Here is an 11,107-nt window from a genome sequence, read left to right as displayed (position 1 = left end):
TGGATGTTCGGCCCCTGAGCTGTTGGCCTGCAGTAACTTTGGCCCCTTTAGCAATTTAACTGAATAGCTCTGATATATGAGTTGTTACAAATATTCAGCCTTTTGTTTGAGGCTCTGCTGCAGTTTGTTTTAACGCAGCAAAATACACAGAGTTTGTGTAATTCATGGTATGGACTGAAGATTCAGAATGTTGCAACCTGAGATGACTCACAAAAACTAAGTTTCTCSTCATAAAAAGTTGTTATATTTGTTCTTATCTGTGAGAATCAGGATGTGGTTGCAGTGTAAGCTGCAGGACTTTGGGTCAGTTTAGCCCTCAGCTTCTTTACTACAGAGTCACAGATTCAAGTTCCCTTTTGTCACGTCAATAAACAAAATTTTCACTTAAGCTCATTTTAGAATAACCCGTTGAGTAGAAAAATATGWCAGCTAAAAATAGCAAAACCTTATCTAAAAGTTTAAATTAGCAAAACCATATCGCTAAATGGAGCAAAACTGTGCCTAAAAACGCATAATACATCAAGTYTACTGAAGTAGATTTATAGAACAATGTTTCTGATTGAAATGAGGAGAACTCAGTGTTTCTCTGTGGGGAAAATGTTTGTAAATAAAGCTAAGTAATTCAAAAAATATAAAAGTTAGAAATACTAAAAGCTGCAGCACAGTTCCTGACTGAAACCAACGRTTCTACAAACGAACGACTGAAATCGCACAAAGTGTGTGAAACTGAAAGCGTGCAGAAGTAAATATAAACAGAAAAACAACAGAGTATATACTCAGCTTTCACACAAATACTGCATATTGTTTCAGTTTGTCTTTTCCACAGTTTCATCCTTGTTTAGAACAGGGGTCTGCAGACTACTTTAGTCCCTCTGCAGCCGCTCTTTAAAACTTTGACCAAACACGAGTTGAGTTTTTGTTGTTGTTTTGTATAAACTATATATCTGTTCTTGTTTGCATGATTTTTTTTAATCCTAAAGTGTACAAATAATATTACATGTTCAAATTACCTTCGTATTTTTAGTTGCATAATGTCACCCCTCTGGCCGTAAATCAACCGTCAGCAAACTCAAAGTGGCCCAGGAGCCACCAGTTGATAATCACAGTTTTGCTGCTCCAGATACATTTTATAAGTGAGCCAAGAGAAAGAAATGTATGATTGTAAAGMTTGCAGACCCCTGCTTTATGCTTGTTTGTCTTTGTGTCTATGATGTATAATGATGTGATTGTGATGCTGTAWTTCTGAGTGTTTTATGTGCTGCAGAACAGAAACCTGCTGTAAAACAGCAATTATGCTGAGTCAGGCTTTTTAATAATCTTTTCCTGTTAAATAAATAAATCAAATCAAGCTGTGACCCACAGAGTCCTGTACCTGTTGGAAGTACTTGTCACAGTTGATGTACTCCTTGTCATGGGAGTCCTGCAGCTTGTTGGTCTTCACGTACTGCCAGAGCGCCTGGATGATGCAGGAGCGAGTCTGAGTGTGAATGCCGAGCAGCCGAGCCAGGCGGAGGTCCAGCTTAAACTGGGGGGGCTGCGGAGAGAACACAGTCCCGTTACAGCTGCAACGCTGCTATCGCCGGGGGGTGTGTGTGAGGGTTTGAAACAAGAGTCTGGAGCCCCCGCCCTCACCTGGTAGTCCAGCATCAGCAGCAGGGTGCAGCGCACGCTCACGTCTCCTGGCCGCTTCACCTGGAACCCGTCCGTCTCCTGGGTGGTGGGCGTGCGGTGCCACTGGAAGAACAAACCCACGACATCAGCACGTTTATGAAACCGGGACCCTTCGTGAACATTTGAGTTTGAAATGAAGAGAAATGTACTTCCTTTAATAAATGGGCTGAAAATTTGGGATCAGATTTAGCCGAGAAGCAGATTTAACTAGTGCTAGAATCTACTCTTTCTCTAAAAGATTTGACCACATTTTGTCTTCTTCCCCGTCACATGACATAATAAGCTAAACACGACCCCCCCCCCCCCCACCCAGCAGGAAGTGGTAAAATGAAACTCTCTAAAGGCAGAAAAGTTGTGAGTCAACCTTCATATTTTCCATAAATCCACTAAATGTTACACAGAACCCGAAAAAAGCATCAGTCTTTCCTCGTCAGCAAAGACTGAAATAGCTCAATAACAACTCGGGTTTTATAACAACCAAATCATAAATCGTGGTTAAATTTTCCAGGTCTGGGTGCAAAATTAGAGTGCGATGAAATTTGAAACAAACCTTTTTTTTCTTCTTTTTTTTATGAAGTTTTTCCTTTTCATCCTCATCAGTTTTAAGTTTTTCATCACTTTGGTTCAACATATAATCAGTACCTGATTTATCAGCTTATTCTAATTTTCTCTGTTAGAAAAGTCAGCAGAAAAAAGTATTTCTGTTTGGAATTTGCTGTTAAGTTTCTTCTTTTTGTATTTTTAATCTAAATTTCTGCGATTTTAGTCTGTTAGTAATGCTGTTTCATCTAATCTATCGTTTTTAACAGCTCAGCTGAGGATAATAAAGAAAATCTGGCTGTTCAAAAAGGATTTTTTACATTTAACTTTCTGCACCATCTTGACTCGTTTGTTTGATTAGAAAAAAAGGAGAAGAATAAAAAGTAGCAAGTTTGATGAAACGGCTAAATGTCAATGGAAGACACAAACAAAGGAGAATTAGAGTAAAAAATAGAAAAAAAATTACTGTTGGCTGTCTGTAAATGACATTTTTAACAAAAAAAATTGCGACAAATCAGTTAATATGACATATATTGAGGTAAAATTCGACGTGGTAGTATCTGAGAGTCATAATAGAGTATTAATCACATCAAGTCTTTGTTTAATCTTCATTATGTRGTCCAGTGACTCTGAACAAGTTGGTTGTAAAAACAAACAAAAAACAACTAAAGCTGGGTTTCCAGAAGACTCGGTCTGAACTCCTCTCCTCGTCATTAAGGTGCAGATGTTATTTTACATCTTTATTTTCTCCGTCAGCAACAAAAGAACAGTGAGTCGGTGAGCAGCACAGCCTCTCTGCCTCCTGACTCGCTCCGAGCAGATTAAACACTGAATACACCTCAAGGTAGAAAACGAATTCTTCTGATTGAAAAGTGTTCAAAAGATAAGCACCTGGGGTTAAAATACTCTCAAAAAAGAGGGACCTTGAGAGGCTGTAATTTTCACTGTGAATCTCCTGAAGTGGATTTTTCTCTTTCTTTCTTTCTTTCTTTCTTTCTTTCTTTCTTTCTTTCTTTCTTTCTTNCTTTCTTTCTTTCTTTCTTTCTTTCTTTCTTTCTTTCTTTCTTTCTTTCTTTCTTTCTTTCTTTCTTTCTTTCTTTCTTTCTTTCTTTCTTCAAACGTCAGAACATTTCTGTGGAGACACAAAGTGAAGGGCAGCTGCCGGTTGTTTAGAATGGGAACGCAGGCGTTTTTCTCCACGTGCATGTTTAGACAACCTTGTGCGCTGAAAAAAAAAAAAGGTAATAAAAAAAAAAGGCTCGCTCGGTCCGTTTCATTTAACGTTTAACCAGCGAGGACACGGCGAGGGGTGGGAGAGACCCGATCATTGTTCCTTAAGATTTAGCCAGACATGACAAAACGGGGCTTTTTACAGAAACGCACCGTCGTTGACCTTGACTATATGGCTGGAAAGTCCAATTTAGTGATTAACGCAGCAGAGAAAAGCTTTTTATTAGTAATGGACAAAACCGTTCAGGAAGCACGCTGTTTGATTTTGAATTTGGACTAAACGAGGCGAACTGGCAGTGAAGCCAAATGCAATTTATTGGAGGAACAGCTTGACATTTTAGCTGATTGTTTTTCAGAAAACATGGAGAATTTGGCTCAAATTTCAAAATTATTTTCTAAAATATGCTTCTGCGTAAGGACAAAGCAAGATTATTTATCTGTTAGCAAAATATCTCACAAACCAGTGGACAAATTTGAATGAAACTCTGAGAACGCAACCCACTTCAAGATTGCCGCCACAACTAATCGACCTTAGCAAACACAAAAATGGCTAAAGTTCGGTTATTATCTGGAAGCTGAACTAAAACGTGGTGTGGTAGTAGCTCCGAGTCATCCTAAACACAAACTCAACTCAACTCAATTCAACTCAACTTTATTTATAAAGCCCTTTAAAGACAACCACAGCTGCAACAAAGTGCTGTACATATATAAAAGCAAAACATAAAAACACAAGAAAACAATTAAAAACACTAAAACCAAACTCTAAGCACGAGATGTTGAGCGAAATCGCAAGAAGGAAGTCTTTGCAGTTACTAAGTGGAGGTTCCTGATATCTGGGCGGAGTTTCTGAAAATCCTGATTGGTCGGATGGATTATTTTGAGTGGGGTTTAAAGAAGCAATTAGAGATGAATGCCGGGCAACTGAGGAGATGTGTAACAATTCTTCTACCGTAGTTCAAATCGACCAGAAAGCATATCTAAAAACATAACTAACTTTAAATATGAATAATAGTCATAACTCGAGACATGAAGGTGCTACCTGCATGAAATTTGAAGTCATTAATTTAAATTTACATGTCCACGCTATCCCTAACCCTAACGGAGCCCGTGAGGGGTCATGGGGGGATTTTTTTCTTTTGCGTTCCCACTCAATACTATTACGTTACCTCGCAATACTATTACGGTACCTCGCAATACTATTACGTTACCTCGCAATACTATTACGCTACCTCGCAATACTATTACGTTACCTCGCAATACAATTACGGTACCTCGCAATAGTATTACGTTACCTCGCAATACTACTACGTTACTTTGCAATTCTATTATGTTACCTCGCAAAACTATTACGCTACCTCGCAATACTATTACGCTACCTCGCAATACTATTACGCTACCTCGCAATACTATTACGCTACCTCGCAATACTATTACGTTACCTCCCAATACTATTACGTTACCTCCCAATACTATTACGTTACCTCGCAATACTATTACGTTACCTCACAATTCTATTACGTTACTTCGCAATTCTATTATGTTACCTCGCAAAACTATTACGTTAACTCGCAATACTATTATGTTACCTCGCAATACAATTACGCTACCTCGCAATACTATTACGTTATCTCGGAATACTATTACGCTACCTCGCAATACTATTACGCTACCTCGCAATACTATTACGCTACCTCGCAAAACTATTACATTGCCTCGCAATACTATTACGTTACCTCGCAATACTATTACGGTACCTCGCAATACTATTACGTTACCTCGCAATACTATTACGTTACTTCGCAATACTATTATGTTGCCTCGCAATACTATTACGTTGCCTCGCAATACTATTACGTTATCTCGCAATACTATTACGTTACCTCGGAATACTTTTACGCTACCTCGCAATACTATTACGCTACCTCACAATACTATTACGCTACCTCGCAATACTATTATGTTGCCTCGCAATACTATTACGTTACCTCGCAATACTATTACGTTACTTCGCAGTACTATTACGTTGCCTCGCAATACTATTACTTTACCTCGCAATTCTATTATGTTACCTCGCAAAACTATTACGTGACCTCACAATACTATTATGTTACCTCGCAATACTATTACGCTACCTCGCAATACTATTACGTTATCTCGCAATACTATTACGTTACCTCGGAATACTATTACGCTACCTCGCAATACTATTACGCTACCTCGCAATACTATTACGTTATCTCGCAACACTATTGCCTTACCTTGCAAAACTTTTTGCGTTACCTTACAAACGTTTGCATTCCCTCACAACATTGTTTTTCGTTCCAAATCAGACTTTTATTTTGAAATACCCAGTTACCAAACAGGATGTGTCGCCACAAGTTTGTGAAATTGACATTGATGTTGCATGGCTGCACTGTGTTAAAATATCGGCATATTACCGTATATACTCCCACACATGGCTGTGTGATATATTCATGCCAAAGCTGAATTAAAGTAGTAGGCTGACTCGCTAATGATGAGCATGTGAATTTGTTAATAAACCGGCAGGCACAACAGTGATAAATGACTTTTGCGAGTGAATGCAATACTATTGCTTGGGAACCCAAAAGAAAAAAAAATCTCCCATGTCTCCTTGCGGGCTCTGTAGTTTTAAACTGTAAATAGACAATAAATTATTTTTATATGTCCCAAAAATTTTACTATTACATTATTRCATCTTTTAACTTGCCCCACAAGTCAATCCAACCAATCACCGTTCTCCCAAGCTCCGCCCACACAAAAGAACCTCCCACTTAATGACTGAAAAGGCTCCTACTTGGAAATCTTGCAGACGATAATCTTAAAACTAAAGTGAGGATGATATGTATTCCTTCAAACAATATCAGGCTTTTAATTATCATCTCGTAGTGCAGTTTAATAAGTTAATAAAACGTGTTTCTCCAGTTATGCTGGTGAACACACTCTAAATAAGCTCTTTAAGTTACTTGCTACTTCAAGTCTTTTCACTTTACTTACATTAGCAGCAAAGTGTCTTCTTCTAGACGTCCAGCCAGATGTTCTTTGTTTCACACTTACAATAACTGAAGTGAAAACAATAATAAGCTGTGGTTTTCAGAGGGTGTTATATTCTACACTATTTCTCGACTTCCTTGACGCTCAGCCTTGCGGTGCTAGACTGACCACCACTACCCTGTTTTTTCACATTTCTAGGACAGGCATGAGGGCTGCATCAGTTTTCCAAGTCAWCTTTTGACTAAAAAGCGACTTATTTGAATTAAAATAGTTTCTTCTTTCGTTCGATTTGCTTTTGCAGAGAAAAGTCGAGGTGTAAATCATATTATTAGTGTCGGTGTTGTAATGTGAGATATCAGGACCTCACTTTAAAGGAGTGCAGACGTTAGTTTTACTGCTGAAGAGCTTTTCCTGCTCAGAAAAATGTTGAGTTTCAGCTGAACAGCACAGATTAGATCAATTCTGCCTGCTCGAGTTGTTTCTTTTCTTAAAGTGCAATCAGACAGAGTGAACATTTTTGCCTCTGGTTTCTTGCTCTTGCCGATTTATAGCAAACAAACAGGGAACAAACAGCAGAGACATAAAAGACCCTGCTTGACTGCACAGAGTGCAAGGACACAGACGGAAGTTAAGAATTGTAAAATGTTAATGAGGAGCTGTGCAATTTATTTTTTTTATTGCGCTTCTTCATCACAAAGCACTGCGTGCACTTTTTTGAGTCACCTTTCAACACAACAAGGTTGAGTATTTGATCAAAAAACAAGTTCTTTCAAGGTGAATCTGTGCATTTCATCATTTAAATGCTGATTCAGCGTTCACACCAACACTTTCCTGTTTTTTCCAAACATTTTTTGCTAGTCTAACTACCTCTGCAAACACACTGATGTTTTAGTCATTCATGTAACAGAAGGTTCAACTCACTCAGGAGATATGTGCTCTGACTTTTGGTTGTTGTGGTTTTTCCACTTTACGAAACGATAAACTTTATTCACAAAACTGTTGCTCACAGAAACATTGGTTTGGAATGAGCTGAACCATGTAAACTTATTGCTTCTAGCTAGTGTTTTCATACCGTTAGCTTTTAGCTAGCTTTCTGCTACTCCTAGCTCTTTAGTTTTTTTTGCTATTTTTACCTTTTAACTAGCTTTATGCAAATATTTTGCCTTTTCTGAGTTATTTGCTATTTACAGTTTTAGTCAATATTTTGGTACTTTGAGCTTTTAGCTAGCCTTTTTCTATTTTAAGCTTTAGCTTGTATTATACAACTTTATTTTTTCAGCTAGTGTTTTACTAGTTTTTTGCTATTTTTAGCTCTTAGGTATTTTTTGCCAGCCTTTTGCTACTTTGAGCTTTTAGCTAGTCTTTATCTGCTTTTAGTTTTTGTCCTTTGTTTTGCTACTTTAGAATTTAGCTAGCCTTATGCTACTTTTAGCTCTGAGCTAGTTTTCTGCTACTTTGAGTTTTAGTCAGCTTTTGCTACTATGAACTTTTAGCTTGTGTTTTGCTACTTATAGTTTTTAGCTAGTCTTTTAATACTTTTAGTTTTTGGTTTGTGCATTGCTATTTTAGCTTTTAGCTAGCTTAATGCTACTTTTGTCTTTTGCTTGTGATTTGCTATTTTAGCTTTTAGGTAGCCTTATTCTACTTTTAGCTTTCAGCTATTTGCTTCTTTTAGTTTTAGCCAACCTTTTGCTATTTTGAGCTTTTAGCTAGGCTTTTTCTGCTTTTAGTTTTTGCCCTTTGTTTTGCTACTTTAGCATTTTACAAGCCTTATGCTACTTTTAGCTCTAAGCTATTTTTCTGTTACTTTTAGTTTTAGTCAGCCTTTAGCTACTTTGAGCTTTTAGATAATATTTTGGTTGTTTTAGTTTTCACCTACTGTTTTGCTTTTACTTTTAAAAACTTCAGTTTCAGCTTCTTTAAGCAATTTAATCAAACTCACCCAACAATCAGCAGGCACACTGTTTTTTTTTTCACACAAAAAATTAAAATTTTCTTGTTACAGATTTTTTCTTCTGTCTTTCTGCAACAAGTGAGGATTCCTGCATTTTCTTTTTTCTTTATTTGATCTAAAAAAACTCAGTCATTTCAGATGATCTGCACTGACCAACAGTTTGTTTGTTTGTTTGCGCAGAGATCTTGTTAGTGCTGACCTCGACCAGGTGGTTGTCAGGACCGTACAGCTCTTTGTCCAGCTCGATCACCAGGCTCTTAAAAAATGAAGAAAACTTCTTTTTCTGCTTCCCAGGCTGTTGAACACACAGATAAAGGGAGCTCAGCACACATTTATTGTTTCCACATCAGAAAGTCATGAGCAAAATCACCAATAAACTCGTCAAAGGCAGATTCATAAACATGCACATCACAAATATTTTCTTTTAGCACCACAACTTGTGAGAAACCACAAGGAGTCGATTGAGATCAGAACAAAAATATGACAGCGGACATTCTCAGGGTCCACTTCCTGTGAGCTTAGCCTAAAATATTTTTGGTTTCTGAAGTCTTAAAGCTTTCCACTGATGAAAACATCAGAGCTTGAGGCCCAAAAACAAATCATTTTGACTTTCATCACTAAACACTTTCACCATTATTTATTCATTAAAACTTGGAGCATTAATTGCAGTACAAAGTACTTTTTACATCATTTTACCATAAAAACATCACTCTGTCATACTAAACAGAAGAATCTGAGTCTCAGATTTTAAAGGATTTAAGAGAAATAAATCTGTCAGACACATGGCTCCACACACAGCAGAGACTCTAAATCAAATTAACTCAATTTATATTTATTACAATATCTTTACAACATAGTTTGAGAGTATTAGAGAAAAAAAAAACAAACATGAATACGTCAAACAAAACTCACGTCATCCAGAAGTTTCCCCTCCACTCTCAGCTCCCATGAGGCAATGCTGCCATCTGAGTCATCGGCATCAGGTCGAGCCGGGTTGAAAGTGTTGGAAATATAAAGCCTCAGTTTACGCTTTTGCTGCTGACACAAAGAGCYCAGGAAACAGCCCAATTTAACAAAAGAATACTAATCAATCTTAAAGGATTGGTGAAAATTCAAAACATTTTTAATACCTTCATCGGTCTCTTCAGTGCTTCCTGAATGTCCACGCGTTTACGCATGATGGTCTGGTCCAATTTGCGCTCGAAAGCCAGTAGATCCATGTAGGCCTGAGATTCTGGAACCAGCTCCCGAATCTGTTCAGAAAAAAACAAAAAACAAAAACAACTTACTGTCACAGACTTTGATTCGGACCAAACACTTCATTTGCTGAATTATGAAGTGAAATAAAAAAAATCATCTATTAATCTTTCTCAACATGACTTCAGAAGATTAGCTGCCTATTATTATTTTTCACTTGTATAGCGTTTACGACTGTTTCTAGCACATTTTAGCTATAGAATTTTATCGTTTTATGCTGTAATGTTGAAAAAAATACATGTATTTTTTGTTAAAAGCACAGATCCAAGTAGCTAAGAAAAACATAAGAACATATAAATAACTTATAAGTGTAGAGTACAGATAGTATATGTTGGCTGATATTATAACTAAAAAGGATTAACCAACATAAAATACATAGCTAATATATTAGCTATGTATTTTATGTACAGTTAGCAGTTATTTTATGTACAGTTACTGTATTTATTTTATGTACAGTTACTGTACATTTTATGTACAGTTAGCATATGTTATTTTATGTACAGTTACTGTACATTTCATGTATGTATCATATTATGATAGCTTTGCTACAGTAAGCATATGTTAGCAAATATGGCTTATAAAGACTTGCTTAACATGATTAACATGTTTGTGAATATAGTTAAAAACATTACTAATAATATGTGTTAGCTATAGTTACCTTTGCAAAAATAACTAATAAGGGTTAGCTAACAAAAAAGGCTAGAATGTGTTAGCTATAGGTAGCTTATGTTAGCAAATTAAGATACTAAGGATTAAGAATCATAAAAAACATATAGCTAATATGTTAGCTATAGATAGTTTATGTTAGCTATTAAAYCTAATGCAGATTAACTTGCAAGTAACACAGTACCTAACATGTACTTTCACCAAAATATCTTCTCTGAAATTTTWAATTTGTCTGATTCCACCTTGTTTACCTACACAGCCCAATTAATGCAGGTCAAACATGTGACTCAGGTTTCCATATGTTTTATTTTATTTTTTTCACATTCAGCTYAGTGCTTTGTTAACACTGAGTARGTACCGCTTATCAGAATTACATATCTAGTAAACTAAAAGAGTTCAGAAAAATGTTTTGTTTGACTTCATACTTAATGGGTTTTAAAGCTGCCACTGACAGGAATATTAAAATATTTTCAATTGTTTTACACAGTAGTGTTGTATAATTTTACACACAACACAAATCTGCACAAAAACTGAGTTTATTGTATGTAAAACTTCACTGCATAGCATGCGTTTGATCTGACTAATTGCAAACTATAATCYTGTTTTATGAGCCTTTTATATTTTAAATGCAAAAATAACATTTTGTAACTTAATTAAAGCTGTCATATCATTGCAGTTAACTCAATATGTGCTCAAAGGGATCCATGATTAGTTGTAACATTGCACTTTATTTAATAAACATATATTTTAACTGTAAAATAAAGACTGTAAAAATAC

General features: G+C 36.4%; 1 protein-coding gene across 7 annotated transcripts in view; it reads right to left on the bottom strand.

Moving 5' to 3' along the window:
* The window catches only part of smarcd3b (SWI/SNF related BAF chromatin remodeling complex subunit D3b), a 49,102-nt gene that overhangs the window by 4,593 nt on the left and 33,402 nt on the right, over window positions 1-11,107 (bottom strand). For 2 of the 7 annotated variants that reach the window (XM_014008339.1, XM_014008341.1), the window contains 5 exons: window positions 9,538-9,660; window positions 9,320-9,445; window positions 8,561-8,702; window positions 1,633-1,781; window positions 1,373-1,534 (listed from right to left, as the gene is read on the bottom strand). In XM_014008339.1, the coding sequence (XP_013863793.1) occupies window positions 1,373-1,534; window positions 1,633-1,781; window positions 8,561-8,702; window positions 9,320-9,445; window positions 9,538-9,660 (702 nt within the window). The remainder of the gene's footprint in view (window positions 1-1,372; window positions 1,535-1,632; window positions 1,782-8,560; window positions 8,703-9,319; window positions 9,446-9,537; window positions 9,661-11,107) is intronic. The other 5 variants (XM_014008340.1, XM_014008344.1, XM_014008345.1 and 2 more) reach the window with 3 other exon arrangements.

This window comes from Austrofundulus limnaeus, unplaced genomic scaffold (assembly GCF_001266775.1).
Source record: "Austrofundulus limnaeus strain Quisiro unplaced genomic scaffold, Austrofundulus_limnaeus-1.0 Scaffold49, whole genome shotgun sequence".
NCBI lineage: Eukaryota > Metazoa > Chordata > Actinopteri > Cyprinodontiformes > Rivulidae > Austrofundulus > Austrofundulus limnaeus.
The sequence above is the reverse complement of the archived record's forward strand: the minus strand, read 5'-3'. Positions and strand labels throughout refer to the sequence as shown.